The 19,892-nt window shown below is 43.8% G+C and overlaps 2 protein-coding genes across 3 annotated transcripts in view; one reads left to right on the top strand and one right to left on the bottom strand.

The window, feature by feature from the left end:
• Window positions 1-4,467, bottom strand: part of kbtbd2 (kelch repeat and BTB (POZ) domain containing 2) — a 30,562-nt gene extending 26,095 nt beyond the window's left edge. For both annotated transcript variants that reach the window (XM_061921309.1, XM_061921310.1), the window contains exon 1: window positions 4,305-4,467. The gene's annotated coding sequence lies outside the window, so the exon portion shown is untranslated. The remainder of the gene's footprint in view (window positions 1-4,304) is intronic.
• Window positions 4,468-4,532: 65 nt separating this feature from the next.
• LOC133569137 (bucky ball-like) lies at window positions 4,533-18,730 on the top strand. The gene is made up of 7 exons (XM_061921312.1): window positions 4,533-4,909; window positions 8,123-8,275; window positions 8,343-9,731; window positions 14,800-14,886; window positions 14,954-15,043; window positions 15,111-15,157; window positions 18,601-18,730. The coding sequence occupies exons 1-6, from the start codon at window positions 4,903-4,905 to the stop codon at window positions 15,131-15,133; spliced, it is 1,749 nt and encodes a 582-aa protein (XP_061777296.1). The 5' UTR covers window positions 4,533-4,902; the 3' UTR covers window positions 15,134-15,157; window positions 18,601-18,730.
• Window positions 18,731-19,892: the final 1,162 nt, after the last annotated feature.

Raw genomic sequence — 19,892 nt, 5'->3', positions numbered from 1 at the left:
TCGCATAAAGGGAATAAGATTAAGAGCTATTCAGTAGGACTTAAGGTCCAAGCTATTGAATATGCAAAAAAGAACAGTAAGTAGCTATGTTTTATTAATATACCGTAGCTGCGTGTGTCAAAAATGAGTCATTAAATGACTCCCGCCTCCTGGTGGTAGAGGGCGTTAGTGATCCTTCTTGCGACAACTCGGCTGCAGAAGAAGTGACAACAAGCAGCAAGAGTGAGTAACGATCGTTATTTTTTTCCTCTCGCTTGCACTTTTAACATGGAGGATTACACATCTAAAATAAAACAGTTTTCTAAACTGGACTTTCAATCGAAGCAGGAGGTAATACAGGAAGATCTCCATCGAGACAGAGAGACTTTTTAAACTGGAGAAATAAATAAATGATAAATGGGTTGTACTTGTATAGCGCTTTTCTACCTTCAAGGTACTCAAAGCGCTTTGACACTACTTCCACATTTACCCATTCACACACTGATGGAGGGAGCTGCCATGCAAGGCGCCCACCAGCACCCATCAGGAGCAAGGGTGAAGTGTCTTGCTCAGGACACAACGGACGTGACGAGGTTGGTTCTAGGTGGGATTTGAACCAGTGACCCTCGGGTTGCGCACGGCCACTCTGCCACTGCGCCACGCCGAAAGAAAGATATGGAAGACTTCTATAAAAAAAAAGTTATCGATGCTTTTGATCAGGAGCTGCGCATGGACTTCATTTATAAGTAAAGGTAAGACCATAATAACGTTTTTTATTTTTTTATTTAAATGTGCTTTTCATGATGGTATACTTACATCACTCTCAAATTTATAAGCGCAGGCCTAAATTTACCGCATGCCTTTGGTAAGCGCTGGAGTGAGAAGAGGGTTTAAAATAGTTAGCGCATGCTTGCCTTTACCGCATGCCTTTGATAAACGCCGGAGTGAGAAGAGGGTTTAAAATGGCAATTCAAGGAAATACGTTAAGTCCCAAAAATGGGACATCCATCCACCCATTTTCTACCGCTTATTCCCTTTTGTAAGAAAAGTGCACTTTAATTTAGTGATGTTTTGATATGTCATCTTAGTGACATCATGCACAAAAGTGCACTAATAGCTTGTTTTAAAACGTCTCTTGACAATCTCGCACTTTCTGTTTTGAAAATGGCATGAAAGTTTGTTTAACAGTTTAATAAATACACTTTTGGTCAATTGACTTAGTTGTGATTTCCCTCAGCATGAAAGTTTAAAAGTAGCATATATTAATGCTACATAAAGAAGAATGTTTTAATGTAGACACAGAATCATCATACTGCTGTGATTATATGCATCAAGTGTTCATTCAAGGCTAAGGCAAAATATGGAGATATATATGGTGTATCGTGACATGGCCTAAAAAAAATTGTGATATTAAAAAAAGGGCATATCGCCCAGCCCTACTTTGGTACGACTCGGCTGGGTTTTGAACTCACGACCTATCAAATAACACTCAATCTCGTCCCCAATAAGTCTTGCATGCGTGTTTTGGCCACACAAACACAGGGAGAAAACCACACACAGACGCTCCGACAGGGATTCGGACCGAGGATCTCCAGATTGTGCGGCTGCCAAGTAATCTGTGATAAATCGAGGGTGTACCCCACCTCTCATCTAAAAAGGCAGAGGGGATCAAATCCAGTCCCGCCATGACCCTATGTAGGACACTATTGGGTCTTATGAGGTTATCAGGGGGGAAGTAGGTCTTGACTGGAAGTGACTTCAATGTTTTGGCAGGTTACCATGACAGAGGCATTAGACCCCCCCCCCCCCCCCCCCCTTTGCTACGACAACAACCGCAGTCCGAACCAAATGAGCCAAGTTCTCATAACAGTCCATAAATTACTCGGTGCCGACCGGAGAAAAAAGTGAGAAGGGTCCCAAAGAATTCTAACGGCCTTCTTCTCGGGATCGGTTTGTCCTTCTTGACGCCTTCACACGTCCCCCGGCAGCTGTCGGTGACACCCGTCGCCCTTTTCATGCCGGCCGAAGACTAGCTTGGCGTCTTGTCGGGATGACATCTCACCTCGGTTGGCCGAGTGGAAGCAGACACGGCGGGGATGTTTGATGGCGAACTGTACACCGTTGCGACTGGGATGGGAATCAGTACCTCCAAGTGGGTCTCGCCCGTCTTGTTCACGAGTAGAGTGGATCGTGAGATCGACAGGCGGATCTTTCATCCTCGCTCAAATTAATGGGGAAATTGTCGCTTTCTCGGTCCGAATCGCCCTCGCTGTTGGTGGCCATGATTGTAAAAAATGTCAGGAGCTCCACCACCCGTGACGTCACGCGCACATCGTCTGCTACTTCCGGTACAGGCAGGGCTTTTTTATAAGCGACCAAAAGTTGCTAACTTTTATCGTCGATGTTCTCTACTAAGGCTTCACGGTGGCAGAGGGGTTAGTGCGTCTGCCTCACAATACGAAGGTCCTGCAGTCCTGGGTTCAAATCCAGGCTCGGGATCTTTCTGTGTGGAGTTTGCATGTTCTCCCCGTGAATGCGGCTTCCTCCCACTTCCAAAGACATGTACCTGGGGATAGGTTGATTGGCAACACTAAATGGTCCCTATTGTGTGAATGTTGTCTGTCTATCTGTGTTGGCCCTGCGATGAGGTGGCGACTTGTCCAGGGTGTACCCCGCCTTCCGCCCGATTGTAGCTGAGATAGGCGCCAGCGCCCCCCGCGACCCCGAAAGGGAATAAGCGGTAGAAAATGGATGGATGGATGTTCTCTACTAAATCCTTTCAGCAAAAAATATGGCAATATCGCAAAATGATGAAGTATGACACATAGAATGGAGCTGCTATCCCCGTTTAAATAAGAAAATCTCATTTCAGTAGGCCTTCAAGGCCAAGGCAAAATATCGTGATAAAAATATTGCGATATTAAGAAAATGCAATATCATGTTAGAGCCGTTCGACATCCATTGCTTTCGGGGAGCCCACATATGTGAGTAGTAGTGTGCTGGGGGGGCAGTACATCTAAGAAGGACAGCTCCAGACTTGAGAAACTGATCAGGCGGGCCGGTTCTACAATGGGAATGAAACTGGACTCACTGGTGACGGTGGCAGAGAAGAGGACTGTGGACAAACTAGTGAGCATCCTGGATGATGCCAGTCACCCTCTGCATAGTGTTATCAGTAGCCAGAGGAGCCTGTTCAGTGCTAGACTGCTTCATCCCAAGTGCAGGACTAATAGACTCAAGAACTCCTTTGTCCCACACGCCATTAGACTGTACAACTCCTCTCTGGGACGGGGGACGGGGGGTATTAGGATGACAGGGGATGCAGAACATTAACATAACGTGGTCACTACTGCCTACTTTGTCTTGTTATATTCTTATTTTACTGTTATATTGTTATTCCCATTGTTTTTATTCTTTTTGTAATATTTCTCTATTTTGTTTCCTTTTAAACCCTCATTATTTACTTTTTTTTTAAAATTGATCTCAACTCTGTACACTGCTGCTGGAATTTTAATTTTCCTGAAGGAACTCTCCTGAAGGAATCAATAAAGTACTATCTATCTATCTATCCATATGTGGTCCTCTCCAAGGTTTCTCATAGTCATCATTGTCGACGTCCCGCCGGGGTGAGTTTTTCCTTGCCCTTATGTCTTCCTTCAGGAATCAATAAAGTACTATCTATCTATCTATCCATATGTGGTCCTCTCCAAGGTTTCTCATAGTCATCATTGTCGACGTCCCACCGGGGTGAGTTTTTCCTTGCCCTTATGTCTTCCTTCAGGAATCAATAAAGTACTATCTATCTATCTATCCATATGTGGTCCTCTCCAAGGTTTCTCATAGTCATCATTGTCGACGTCCCGCCGGGGTGAGTTTTTCCTTGCCCTTATGTGGGCTCTACCGAGGATGTCGTTGTGGTTTGTGCAGCCCTTTGAGACACTTGTGATTCAGGGATATGTAAATAAACATTGATTGATTGAAAACATAAAAAAAACGTAGAAATAAAGCGAAAATACGCGCGTTTCAAACTGAGAGGCGTTTGAATGTAACCTTATGATGCTAGCTCGGCTAGCTCAACCGTGGCTCCACTTTCCACCAAAACAAACGGCCGTCTTCCACGCCGAGGCCCCTCCTGACCACGCCGCTTGAACTTAAAAAAAAAAAGAAAATGCGCATTTCAGGTCACTTTGAGTTAAATCAGTCGGCGTCCACGCAAAGTTACATTTGTGGCTCATGTAACGCCAGCTAGCTAGCTAGCGACTAGCGCTCCGTTTACGCCGAACATTAAGCACTCGGGACACTCCCACGGCCGGGGGCTTTCTCACCACAAATCGACGACGACTCCCGGCGACGAGAAAAGCTTCTCCCTCCGGTCCCAAAACGGCGAGTTTGAAGAGTAAACAAAGCGTCGCTCCCTAACAAGCTTCCAGCGCATCTTAAGCGCTTGAAAGCCGGACACTGAGTGGGGAGGCCTAGGGAGACGACTGCGCATGCGTGAAATCAGGACGCGTCGCAATGTGAAATGTCTCCCTCTGGTGGCCGCAAGGTGACATGACAAGCTAAACAGCTGAACTACAACATTGATTTCCTCCATCTTCGTCTTACTTACATCCATTTTTTTTTACCGCTTGTCCCTGGAGCCTTACTTAAAGCAGCTAATTATCGTCTGAAAGTGTTTTCGCGCCGCATTTGGAGTATGTTTGGTTGAGTGAGAGCGCAGGTATAGCCAGGTGTGCGCCATTGGACTGATTGGTCTTTAGTTGCCTTGCGTCGTTTCGGAGCTCCGAGAAGTGACGTCTTGTTTTTTTTTGTTTAATAAGAAACGGCGATTTGTTGAACAAGTTTGAAAGTCGGGTGTTAGACGGCGTCATTCTGCTGTGTTTTATTTCGGACGGATTGAGCAGGACAAAAGGGGAAGAAGAAATGGACGGTAAGGAGGCATTATTTGGGGGGAGGGGGGTTTGGTTGATTGAAACTTTTATGAGTAGATTGCACAGTACAGTACATATTCCTTACAATTGACCACTAAATGGTAACACCCCAATAGGTTTTTCAACTTGTTTAAGTTGGGGTCCACGTTAATCAATTCATGGTACAAATATATACTATCAACATAATACAGTCTTCACACAAGTTAATCATCATAGTATGTACATTGAATTATTGACATTATTTACAATCCGGTGGGTGTGATGAGGAGCTTTGGTTGATATCAGTACTTCAGTCATCAACAATTGCATCAACAGAGAAATGGACATTGAAACAGTGTAGGTCTTACTTAGTAGGATATGTACAGCCAGCAGAGAACATGGTGAGTTCACATAGCATAAGAACAAGTATGTTCAGAGGTGGGTAGAGTAGCCAGAAATTGTACTCAAGTAAGAGTACTGTTACTTAAGAGATATATTACTCAAGTAAAAGTAAGGAGTAGTCACCCAAATATTTACTTGAGTAAAAGTAAAAAGTATGTTGTGAAAAAACGACTCAAGTATTGAGTAACTGATGAGTAACTTGATTGTTTAATGATTACGGCAACAAATAATGCACAAAAACATAAAAACAGCCATGAACAAATTCAGAGCCAGGAATATCTCTTAAGCAACTAAAACAATATATATTAAATAATAGTACATTAAAATGATGACACATTGAGCCACAATAACTAAACAGCACCATAGGCTCTGTAAGCATTGATTGATTGATTGAAACGTTTATTAGTAGATTGCACAGTACAGTACATATTCCCTACAATTGACCACTAAATGGTAACACCCCAATAAGTTTTTCAACGTTAATCAATTACTTAATAAATGACCAAGTCGAAGTGATCTATCTCATATATATATATATATATACATACACACACTTATAGCTCGGTATGTTTGATGGCGAACTGTATAGCTCGGTTGGTAGAGTGGCCGTGCCAGCAACTTGAGGGTTGCAGGTTCGATTCCCGCTTCCCCCATCCTAGTCACTCCCGTTGTGTCCTTGAGCAAGACACTTTACCCACCTGCTCCCGGTGCTTCCCACACTGGTTTAAATGTAACATAGATATTGGGTTTCACTATGTAAAGCGCTTTGAGTCACTAGAGAAACGCGCTATATAAATATAATTCACTTCACTTCACTTATCATATATATATATATATATATATATATATATATATATATATATATATATATATATATATATATATATACATTAATTTATGTAGGTGTGGGGAAAAAAATCACAAGACTGATGATTGAGGGAACCCCTCATGAAACAGATCTGTAGAGATGAAGTAGTCTTGTGATTTTTTTCCCACACCTACATATTGCGCTCTACCACGGTATCGAGCACTATTCTCTGGATAATCCAATCAAGACATATACATTAATTTATATATACAGTATATAATTTATATTTATTTATTTTTGCCGTTTTTGTTGACATGTTAAAGGTGTTTTAATGAATATGCATGCATGTTTAACATATAGATTCCTATCTTTCATGAAGACAAGAATATAAGTTGGTGTATTACCTGATTCTGATGACTTGCATTGAATGGAATCAGACAGTATAGTGCTGATAACGTCCACGTTTTCAAATGGAGGATAAAAAAAAGTTCCTCTTTTTTGTCTAATACATCATGAAAGTCGTTGGTTTTTGGCATCTCCTTTGTCCAGCTTCCATATTCGTTTTTATACACTTTGCAAGAAATACATTGGCGGCAAACTCCGTAGCTTGCTAGTTTGTTTGCGCCGGCTTTCGGACTCTTATTTTGTTAGCGCAGGCGAGATTGAGCGGCACTTTTATTGTGAAGACAGGAAGTGTGCGATCAGCCTTTAGGCTTTTCACGGGAAGTATGGTTGAAATAAAAAGTGTCTTTTTTTCCTTTACACTTTTGATTGATTGAAACTTTTATTAGTAGATTGCACAGTACAGTACATATTCCGTACAATTGACCACTAAATGGTAACACCCCAATAAGTTTTTCAACTTGTTTAAGTCGGGTCATGTGACCGCCTGGCTCTGTTAGATTGGTCCAACGTCACCAGTGACGGCATGTGATTAGTGAAACACAGGCATGCGTAGAACCTATTTTGAAGCTCTGTCATAAACCAAAACAAACATTAACAGATCGATAAAAAAGTAGCGAGCTGAATGTAGATAAATGGAGCGGAGTAAAAGTAGCGTTTCTTCTCTATAAATATACTCAAGTAAAAGTAAAAGTATGTTGCATAAAAACTACTCTTAGAAGTACCATTTATCCCAAAAGTTACTCAATTAAACGTAACTGATAAATGTAGCGTGTTACTACCCACCTCTGAGTATATACATTACAAAAACATTTCCTAGAGATGCACCCACTTTTACACCTGTTGGGAGTGCATTCCACATTGATGTGGCATAGAAAGAGAATGAGTTAAGACCTTTGTTAGATCGGAATCTGGGTTTAACGTGGTTTGTGGAGCTCCCCCTGGTGTTGTGGTTATGGCGGTCATTTACGTTAAGGAAGTAGTTTGACATGTACTTCGGTATCAGGGAGGGGTAGCGGATTTTATAGACCAGGCTCAGTGCAAGTTGTTTTACTCTGTCCTCCACCCTGAGCCAGCCCACTTTGGAGAAGTGGGTTGGAGTGAGGTGTTTTAGCTCATCCATCCGTTCATTTTTTTCCAAAACAATCTTACTCATCTCACCATATGAAATTGAAGTATTATCTATTTATTTTTATTGTGATTACTTATGGCAGGGGTGTCCAAACTTTTTTACCATGAATTGATTGTTGAAAAACTTATTGGGGTGTTACCATTTAGTGGTCAATTGTACGGAATATGTACTGTACACTGGGTGTGAGTTTTCCTTGCCCTTATGTGGGCCTACCGAGGATGTCGTAGTGGTTTGTGTTGTGGTTTGTGCAGCCCTTTGAGACACTAGTGATTTAGGGCTATATAAGTAAACATTGATTGATTGATTGAACCAAAGTTTTAGCAACTGCTATGTCTTAGAAAAGGGGTAGGATTAAATAAGCTCTGCTTCTTCCTGCTCCTTTTCGAACACATTGAAACGAGAAACCGGAAATTGGGACGTATCATGTTGTCTGCTTGCATGTTCCGAACAAACTCCGTTTACCTAAAAAACCCAACATTTTCCTCGCAGATGGGAGCAAGCCGCCACATTCCTGTGGAAATGGCCAGCAGAGGACTCAACACCCGAGGCCTTTTTTCTACGTGCAACCGCCATCTCAGCCGTACTACCTTTACCAGCATTGGCAGATGAACAACCCCTACAACCACTTCGGTCTACCTGGAGGTATCACGCTCGCCACCATGTTGTCGAATTAACTTCGCAGTCCGTTCACTGTTTGGTATAAATCCAGGTTTTAATTTCGGCCGCCCCTGCATGGCTCCCTATCAGTACATGCCGTACCCTGGCCTTGTGCTCCCGCACAACGGGCTCTACCCTATGGATTACCGGCGCATGTATGAGCCCCGCTTCCAGGCGCCCGTCTGGAACGAGGGGCCCCGCCCGCCGTATTACCAGCAGCCCCAAGGTCGACGAGAGACGGCCTCCTCCCAGGTCCAGACAGACCCCAGCGACGCCATAAGCAAGCTCATCGAATGCCTGGACAAGATCCGGGCTGGCGAGCTGCACGGAGCCGAGAGAGAGCTGGACTCGGGGGTGGTGTCCCACGCCTCCGGGATGTTCTCTCCGTCCGAGGCGAAGAAAGGCGAAGAGCGGGGGAACGCCAGCGTTCTGCCGGCGGCGCCCCACGCGACCCGTCTGGAGTCGACGGCTGTTGCGTTCAACGACTCCACCACGGCCGTGTACGAAGGCGAGTCCGGACGCAGGAGTTTGGACATCCTTAGTCCTCAGGTGTGCTGGTCAGGACGCCTGGACGAGGATCTGCCTCTGGACAGCTCCTCCATCCGCGAGGACGGTCCTGATCCTGAGCAACCGGAAACTCAGAAGCACTTCCTCACCCATGAGAAGTCCGAGGTCACAAATATTCAGTCAGATATTCCTGTGGCTGATCAAAGAGATCCAAAATGTGACGCCGACCACCCTAATCCCAGTGGGGCTCCATCGACATCTCCTTCTCGTCAGGTTGTTCTCAAGGAAGCAAGGAAAGGTGAAGACGAGCCTAGCTACCAGATCCTCAAGCTGCCGCTTGAGAGCGTTTTCTCAGTGGGAGCACGGGTTTCCTCACCCCCGACCCCATACTACTACCACCACCTCGCCATGCAGACCACCCACGAGCGCATGAGCGTCCTCAGCCCGTCTCTGGACGAGCTTTCGTCCCGGGACGAGATGTTCTCCACAGACCTGGAGGACGTGGATCTTTTCCCCAGGCGAGCCTACCCGGGCAGGAGGCTGGCGGAGCTGGCGGGGGGAGCGGGAGAGGACGCGTGGCTTCCCGGCTCCAAGAGGTTCATGTGCGCCTGCTGCGGCAAAAGTCTGGCTAAAGGCGGAAGTCGGGGGAAAGGTCACAAGGCGTACAGGGATGAGGCCGCCGACTCGGAGGAGGACGGCAGGTACGGAAGAGGGGGCGAGCAGCCGGCCCGCGTGACGCTCAGGAAGCAATCCGCACCCAGGAAGCCCCACTCGGTCCCACCGAGGCACCCTCCCAAGCCGTGGTACAAGAGGAGCCAGCACAAAGACCCGGCGGAGTCGCTCGAGCCGGAGGAGGGTCACGACTCCTCCAAAGTGGCGGACGGCAAAGCTGGGGAGACTGCTGGAGGCGACTTGCAGTGCAGAACATGTCAGGGTACGTAACGTATTGTCTTCCACCAGGGGAGGGACTATGGCAGGGGTAGGGAACCTATGGCTCGGGAGCCAGATGTGGCTCTTTTGATGACTGCATCTGGCTCTCGGATAAATCTGAGCTGGCATTGCTTAACACGATAAATAATGAATAATTCCACTTGTAATCACAGTGTTAAAAATAATGTTCAAAATATAAAACATTCATTTTTAATCCATCCATCCGTTTCTACCGCACCTGTTCAAGAAGTTGCGTTAATAGTAAGAAGTTATTTATTTATTATTGGTTAGTGTGGGGCTTGCCCTCCTGGGGGTTCTTCAGACCACCAAGCACCGACATGAGAGCCTGTTTCAGGGTTACAGTATTGTTTTATTTTTCAATAAGTCCCTTAGTTGCTTTCCAGCAATTGTATTATTCTCTTTCGTTTTCGCTCTGGCTCCAGCCCCAACCCCGTCTCTCCTCCTGGCTGCTGCTTATAACAGAGTGACAGGTGATTAGATATCAAGGCCCAGGTGGGCCGTTTACGCACCTGTCGCGGATTTAGAGGCCGGTCCTGGCAACACCCCAGTTCACTGCAGGCCCACAGGCCACGCCCCCTCCACAGTTAGCTTCAGAATGACAATGTTATTACAAAGAATAAGAGACCTATTATACTCTAGAAATGTTGGTCTTACTTAATAATGCACGCGTTCAGTTGTGTTCAGTGTTAAAAAAATATTATACGGCTCTTACGGAAATACATTTTAAAATATTTGGCTTTTTGGCTCTCTCAGCCAAAAAGGTTCCCGACCCCTGGACTATGGTTTCATACGCAAATGACTGAGATCTTTGAGAATATGACACATTCTGTATCTTCAGAGCAGGGGGTTAAACTTTTTTTCATTAAAGGCCTACTGAAATGAGATTTTCTTATTCAAACGGGGATAGCAGGTCCATTCTATGTGTCATACTTGATCATTTCGCGATATTGCCATATTTTTGCCGAAAGGATTTAGTAGAGAACATCCACGATAAAGTTTGCAACTTTTGGTCGCTAATAAAAAAGCCTTGCCTGTACCGGAAGTAGCAGACGATGTGCGTGTGACGTCACGGGTTGTGGAGCTCCTCACATCCTCACATTGTTTATAATCATTGCCACCAGCAGCAAGAGCTATTTGGACCGAGAAAGCGACGATTTCCCCATTAACTTGAGCGAGGATGAAAGATTCGTGGATGAGGAAAGTTAGAGTGAAGCACTAGAGAGAAAAAAAAGTTAAAAAGGTGATGTCAGTGAGAGCGATTAAGATGTTATTAGACACATTTACTAGGATAATTCTGGAAAATCCCTTATCTGCTTATTGCGTTAATAGTGTTTTAGTGAGATTATAAAGTCATACCTGAAAGAGGAGCCAAGATCACAGCTGCCTTTTTGACAGCTGCTGCAGGAGGACGCTAACTCCGCCCAAGTCCTCGGTAAGAGCCGACTTAATATCACAATTTTTTCATCCAAAAACTTGCTGGTTGACATGTGGTAGAGAAACAACATGTTCGCTAAAGCTTCACAACAAACAAAGAAACACCGGCTGTGTTTCGGTTGCTAAAGGCAGCTGCAATCCACCGCTTTCCACCAACAGCATTCTTCTTTGACGTCTCCATTATTAATTGAACAAATTGCAAAAGATTCAGCAACACAGATGTCCAAAATACTGTGTAATTATGCGATGAAAAGAGACGACTTTTAGCCGTAATTGGTTACTTGGCTAAAATGTCCGCGTGTTCGCGACGTCTTCAACAAGAATCTCCGCGGGAAATTTAAAATTGTAATTTAGTAAACTAAAAAGGCCGTATTGTGTTGCAATGTTAATATTTCATCATTGATATATAAACTATCAGACTGCGTGGTCACTAGTAGTGGCTTTCAGTAGGCCTTTAAGGGCCACGTCAGTTATAACCACTTGTAACAGTGACCATACATATACACAATACGCCCTCTACCTCAAAGAACTGCTCACCCCCAAATCCTCCACACGACACCTCCGCTCCGGACAGGCTAACCTCCTCCAATCTCCGAGGACATAGCTACAAACAATGTGAGACCGGGCTTTCTGCTCCGCTGCTCCTAGTCTGTGGAACGCTCGCCCTGACCACCTGAGGGCACCACAGACTGTGGATGCTTTTAAAAAAGGCGTAAAAACTGTTTTTAAAACAGCCTTTTTTTCTTTTTTAGATACATGCGTGCTAGTTTTAGCTATGAAACTGTTCTAGTTTTTATTAAATTTTTTAATACACTGTAGCACTTTGAGGTTTTTTGCTCAATGTAAAGTGCTTTTACAGATGCGAATTATATTTGTGAAGTGAATTATATTTATATAGCGCTTTTCTCTAGTGACTCAAAGCACTTTACATAGTGAAACCCAATATCTAAGTTACATTTAAAGCAGTGTGGGTGGCACTGGGAGCAGGTGGGTAAAGTGTCTTGCCCAAGGACACAACGGCAGTGATGGAAGCGGGAATCGAACCTGCAACCCTCAGGTTGCTGGCACGGCCACTCTACCAACGGAGCTATATTATTATTATTATTATTATTATTATTGTTACAGTACAGGCCAAAAGTTTGGACACCTTCTCCTCAGTCAATGTTTTCTTTATTTTCATGACTATTTATGAATGAACACATGTGGAATTATGTACTTAACAAAAAAAAAAGATGAAACATGTTTGATATTCTAGTTTCTTCCAAATAGCCACCCTTTGCTCTGATTACTGATTGCTCGCCTGTATCGGTTGGGGACATCTTTACGCTGCTGATCCGCTTGAGATGGTTTCCTGTGGACGGGACTCTCACTGCTGTCTTGGAGCCACTATGGATTGAACTTTCACAGTATCATGTTAGACCCGCTCGACATCCATTGCTTTCGGTCCCCTAGAGGGGGGGGGGTTCCCCACATCTGAGGTCCTCTCCAAGGTTTCTCATAGTCAGCATTGTCACTGCCGTCCCACTGAATGTGAATTCTCCCTGCCCACTGGGTGTGAGTTTTCCTTGCCCTTTTGTGGGTTCTTCCGAGGATGTTGTAGTCGTAATGATTTGTGCAGTCCTTTGAGACATTTGTGATTTGGGGCTATATAAATAAACATTGATTGATTGATTGATTGATTACTGCTTTGCACACTCTCGGCATTCTCTCCGTGAGCTTCATTCAATAGGTAGTCACCTGAAACAGTTCTCACTTCACAGGTGTTTTTAAAGCTCATTAAGAGAATGCCGAGAGTGTGCAAATTGTGGCTATTTTGAAGAAACTAGAATATCAAACATGTTTAATTAATCGCTAGTTAAGAGTTGGAGAATATCGGAATACTTACAGGTATCGGCAAAAAAATCCATTATCGGACATCTCTAATCGAAATACATTTTGGTACCAGTACCAAAATATTGGTACTTGCACCCAAAACATGACAATTTTAACATGCCTTTTTAAAAAACAGACTTTTATAAAAATATTGTCTTAAAAATGAGAATGTAGTACAAAAAACGACATTAATTTTATGAAGTATTAAATTAATATACAACATTTACCTTGGGAAGTGGACTTCCATGTTATTGCCTTCCAGCAGCTTCTCCACATTTTCTATCTGGGATGAACTCGGAGTAAAGTTGCTGCTCCTCCACATGGAGAGGAGCCAGATGAGCTGGTTCGGGCATCTGGTCAGGATGCCACCCAAACGCCTCCTTAGGGAGGTGTTTAGGGCACGTCTGACCGGCACGTTTTTAAGACTATGTCTTCAACTGGCCTGGGAACCCCCCGGGAGGAGCTGGACGAAGTGGCTGGGGAGAGGGAAGTCTGGGCTTCTCTGCTTAGGCTACTGCCCCCGCGACCCGACCTCGGACAAGCGGAAGAAAATGGATGGATGTCTGGTCGGCCGCCATAATTTTGCCGTCAATTCACATGCTGAATTACTGTACCGTTTTTCATGTACAGTAAAGTACTATCTATCTTCCTGTGCACTTAAGATGTGACTTTAAGGTTTTACTACTTACGTATAAAATACTACACGGTCTAGCTCCATCCTATCTTGCCGATTGTATTGTACCATATGTCCCGGCAAGAAATCTGCGTTCAAAGGACTCCGGCTTATTAGTGATTCCCAAAGCCCAAAAAAAGTCTGCGGGCTATAGAGCGTTTTCCGTTCGGGCTCCAGTACTCTGGAATGCCCTCCCGGTAAAAGTTCGAGATGCCACCTCAGTAGAAGCATTTAAGTCTCACCTTAAAACTCATTTGTATACTCTAGCCTTTAAATAGACTCCCTTTTTAGACCAGTTGATCTGCCGTTTCTTTTCATTTTCTTCTATGTCCCACTCTCCTTTGTGGAGGGGGTCCGGTCCGATCCGGTGGCCATGTACTGCTTGCCTGTGTATCGGCTGGGGACATCTCTGCGCTGCTGATCCGCCTCCGCTTGGGATGGTTTCCTGCTGGCTCCGCTGTGAACGGGACTCTCGCTGCTGTGTTGGATCCGCTTTGGACTGGACTCTCGCGACTGTGTTGGATCCATTATGGATTGAACTTTCACAGTATCATGTTAGACCCGCTCGACATCCATTGCTCTCCTCCTCTCCAAGGTTCTCATAGTCATCATTGTCACCGACGTCCCACTGGGTGTGAGTTTTCCTTGCCCTTATGTGGGCCTACCGAGGATGTCGTAGTGGTTTGTGCAGCCCTTTGAGACACTAGTGATTTAGGGCTATATAAGTAAACATTGATTGATTGATTGATCTATCTATGAAACAACTGTATATATGAAAAAATGGCTTCTCAATCGGCAGAATTTGAACGTTAAAACACAGTGGTAGCATTTTTACATTTAAGGAAATTTTCTGTTAAAAAAACACCGTAAATTCTACGGTAAAATGATAGCTACTGAGCTGCCTGTCTACAGAGACAGTAGAAAACTGATCATAATCATTTATTACTCACTATTACAAGTGGCCCTCAGTGAAAACCAGTTTGACACCTGCACTTTACACCTGGTGGAACACAATGGAGTCATTTCTAGTTCCTGTCAACATCACCATGACTACCAATGTCTCCGCTCACAGAGGAGCCTTGCAGAGACGAGCAGAGCGAGTGGGCCGACGGCGGCGGGAATCCCCGAAGACGGCACGCGGCCCCCCCGCAGAGACAAGGTACAAATATTCTCCTCCTCGTCTGGTGGAGGCGTAAAACGAACCGTCTGCCGGCTTTGATTGACAGAAGCGAATGTTCAGAGGAAAGCGATGCACCAGAGGCCCAGAGACGGCGACGACGACGACCAAGAGCTGTCGTCCTCTCACTGGGACCGAGGTTTGGTTTCCTTCTGTGCCGTACCAACTTTAAATCCCACGGCTCATTCACCTTCCATTTCTTTCAGGTTCCGTTGTACCAAAATGTTGATTTGACACAAGAACATGTTGAGCTGTAAGTGTGAGTCATTCTTTACATCAGGCATGGGCAATTATTTTGGGGGCCAAATTTAGAGAAAATTTAAAGCTGCAAGCAGCGATGGACTAGACCGAGTATTAATGGAAGTGGCTGAGGAGAGGGAAGTCTGGGCTTCCCAGATAGAAGTTAGAACAACACACTACTTTGTATTATGTTGTAGTTTTTACCTTCCATAACGTGTCTACTGACAGATATACTACTGACTCTCACTATTATGTTAGATCCACTATGGACTGGACTCACACTATTATGTTAGATCCACTATGGACTGGACTCTCACTATTATGTTAGATCCACTATGGACTGGGACTCTCACTATTATGTTAGATCCACTATGGTCTGGACTCTCACTATTATGTTAGATCCACTATGGTCTGGACTCTCACTATTATGTTAGATCCACTATGGACTGAACTCAGTATTATGCTGGATCCACTTTGGACTGGACTCACACTATTATGTAAGATCCACTATGGACTAGACTTTCACAATATTATGTTAGATCCACTATGGACTGGACTCTCACTATTATGTTAGATCCACTATGGACTGGACTCTCACTATTATGGTAGATCCACTATGGACTGGGACTCTCACTATTATGTTAGATCCACTATGGACTGAACTCAGTATTATGCTGGATCCACTTTGGACTGGACTCACACTATTATGTAAGATCCACTATGGACTAGACTTTCACAATATTATGTTAGATCCACTATGGACTGGACTCTCACACTATTATGTTAGATCCACTACGGACTGGACTCTCACTATTATGTAAGATCCATTATGGACTAGACTTTCACAATATTATGTTAGATCCACTATGGACTGGACTCTCACACTATTATGTTAGATCCACTATGGACTGGACTCTCACTTTTATGTTGGATCCACTATGGACTGGACTCTCACTCTTACGTTAGATCCACTATGGACTGGACTCTCCCACTATTATGTTAGATCCACTATGGATTGGACTCTCACTTTTATGTTGGATCCACTATGGACTGGACTCTCACTATTATGTTAGATCCACTATGGACTGGACTCTCACAATATTATGCTAGATCCACTATGGACTGGACTCTCACTATTATGATAGATCCACTATGGACTGGACTCACACTATTATGTTAGATCCACTATGGACTGGACTCACACTATTATGTTAGATCCACTATGGACTGGACTCTCACACTATTATGTTAGATCCACTATGGACTGGACTCTCACACTATTATGTTAGATTAACTATGGACTGGACTCTCACACTATTATGTTAGATCCACTATGGACTGGACTCACACTATTATGTTAGATCCACTATGGACTGGACTCTCACTCTTATGTTAGATCCATTATGGACTGGACTCACACTATTATGTTAGATCCACTATGGACTGGGACTCTCACTATTATGTTAGATCCACTATGGACTGGACTCTCACTATTATGTTAGATCCACTATGGTCTGGACTCTCACTATTATGTTAGATCCACTATGGTCTGGACTCTCACTATTATGTTAGATCCACTATGGACTGAACTCAGTATTATGCTGGATCCACTTTGGACTGGACTCACACTATTATGTAAGATCCACTATGGACTAGACTTTCACAATATTATGTTAGATCCACTATGGACTGGACTCTCACTATTATGTTAGATCCACTATGGACTGGACTCTCACTATTATGGTAGATCCACTATGGACTGGGACTCTCACTATTATGGTAGATCCACTATGGACTGGGACTCTCACTATTATGTTAGATCCACTATGGACTGAACTCAGTATTATGCTGGATCCACTTTGGACTGGACTCACACTATTATGTAAGATCCACTATGGACTAGACTTTCACAATATTATGTTAGATCCACTATGGACTGGACTCTCACACTATTATGTTAGATCCACTACGGACTGGACTCTCACTATTATGTAAGATCCACTATGGACTAGACTTTCACAATATTATGTTAGATCCACTATGGACTGGACTCTCACACTATTATGTTAGATCCACTATGGACTGGACTCTCACTTTTATGTTGGATCCACTATGGACTGGACTCTCACTCTTACGTTAGATCCACTATGGATTGGACTCTCACTTTTATGTTGGATCCACTATGGACTGGACTCTCACTATTATGTTAGATCCACTATGGACTGGACTCTCACAATATTATGCTAGATCCACTATGGACTGGACTCTCACAATATTATGCTAGATCCACTATGGACTGGACTCTCACTATTATGATAGATCCACTATGGACTGGACTCACACTATTATGTTAGATCCACTATGGACTGGACTCACACTATTATGTTAGATCCACTATGGACTGGACTCTCACACTATTATGTTAGATCCACTATGGACTGGACTCTCACACTATTATGTTAGATCAACTATGGACTGGACTCTCACTATTATGTTAGATCCACTATGGACTGGACTCTCACACTATTATGTTAGATCCACTATGGACTGGACTCTCACTATTATGTTAGATCCACTATGGACTGGACTCTCACTATTATGTTAGATCCACTATGGACTGGACTCTCACTATTATGTTAGATCCACTATGGACTGGACTCTCACTATTATGTTGGATGCACAATGGACTGGACTCTCACTATTATGTTAGATCCACTATGGACTGGACTCTCACTATTATGTTAGATCCACTATGGACTGGACTCTCACTATTATGTTAGATCCGCTATGGACTGGACTCTCACTATTATGTTAGATCCACTATGGACTGGACTCTCACTATTATGTTAGATCCACTATGGACTGGACTCTCACTATTATGTTGGATGCACAATGGACTGGACTCTCACTATTATGTTAGATCCACTATGGACTGGACTCTCACTATTATGTTAGATCCACTATGGACTGGACTCTCACTATTATGTTAGATCCGCTATGGACTGGACTCTCACTATTATGTTAGATCCACTATGGACTGGACTCTCACTATTAAGTTAGATCCACTCGACATCCATTGCATTCGTCTCCCCTAGAGATGGGATGCATTCACATTGACATCCCACTGGGTTGTGAGTTTTTCCTTGTCCTTATGTGGGCTCTGAACCGAGTATGTCGTTGTGTCTTGTGCAGCCCTTTGAAACACTTGTGATTTCTGGCTATATGAATAAACATTGATTGATTGATTGATTGTATAGTTCAAGACTTACGGTCTTTAGAAAACATAACCACAACTACACTTTCCTTCTTGAAGATCTAAAAAAAAAATATTTGGGAATCTCCGGCGGGCCGGATTGAAAATCCTATGTGGCCCCCGGGCCTTAATTTGCCCAGGTCTGGTTTACATGCTGTAAAATCCCTCACTCTTATCACTAATGACTTATTTCCCTTCCACAGGTCCCCTTTTGATGGTGTAGAAAGTTCCCGGGTGTTGTTGGTATATTTGGGGCACCAGGTGTGACGCACTGCACGGACGTTTGTTTGGTTTTGCTAAATGTACATAATAAAGAAATTAATATAAAGTTTATTCTTTGCACAATTCCTGTTTAACTTCAAAGGTTGTGTTGATGTTGATGTTTGTCAGGGCCGGTCCAATAAAGATTGTCACTATACAAAATTTGTGATGAATTTACTCGTACACTTTTCTAAAATATTTTCCGAACAAATTGACACTTCTATTTCTGCCAGAATCCCGAGTGACTTCCATTGTTTTTCTTCTAATGGTGCGATCAGAACGTGCAAAATAACGTTACTAGCCGCTCAGTTAGGTACCCTGCCCCAGTCTCATGAGGTCTGCTGTGAGATCAAAGGAGCTATAAAGTGTCTGCTGTGAGATCAAAGGAGCTATAAAGATGTAAAGGACAAGATTATGGACGGAACATTCTGCAAAAGATGATTTGTAGTGCAAAGACAGTACAATAGAGAGTGATGTCCCACTCCAACCCGACAATCCGTACAGTTAGGTACCCTGCCACAGTCTCATGAGGTCTGCCGTGAGATCAAAGGAGCTATAAAGTATATGTAAACGACAAGGCTATGTACGGAACATTCTGCAAAAGATGAATTGGAGTGCAAAGACGGTACAATAGAGAGTGATGTCCCACTCTAACGCGACAATCCGTACAGTAAGGTACCCTGCCCCAGTCTCATGAGGTCTGCCGTGAGATCAAAGGAGCTATAAAGTATATCAATATGTAAAGGACAGGGTTGTGTACGGAACATTCTGCAAAAGATGAATTGTAGTGCAAAGACGGTACAATAGAGAGTGATGTCCCACTCTAACCCGACAATCCGTACAGTAAGGTACCCTGCCCCAGTCTCATGAGGTCTGCCGTGAGATCAAAGGAGCTATAAAAGTATATGTAAACGACAAGGCTATGTATGGAACATTCTGCAAAAGATGAATTGGAGTGCAAAGACGGTACAATAGAGAGTGATGTCCCACTCTAACCCGACAATCCGTACAGTTAGGTACCCTGCCACAGTCTCATGAGGTCTGCCGTGAGATCAAAGGAGCTATAAAAGTATATGTAAACGACAAGGCTATGTATGGAACATTCTGCAAAAGATGAATTGGAGTGCAAAGACAGTACAATAGAGAGTGATGTCCCACTCTAACGCGACAATCCGTACAGTAAGGTACCCTGCCACAGTCTCATGAGGTCTGCCGTGAGATCGAAGGAGCTATA

Source organism: Nerophis ophidion, linkage group LG15 (genome assembly GCF_033978795.1).
Source record: "Nerophis ophidion isolate RoL-2023_Sa linkage group LG15, RoL_Noph_v1.0, whole genome shotgun sequence".
Taxonomy (NCBI): Eukaryota; Metazoa; Chordata; class Actinopteri; order Syngnathiformes; family Syngnathidae; genus Nerophis; species Nerophis ophidion.
Note: the sequence above shows the minus strand (reverse complement) of the source record. Positions and strands in the feature narration are given on the sequence as shown.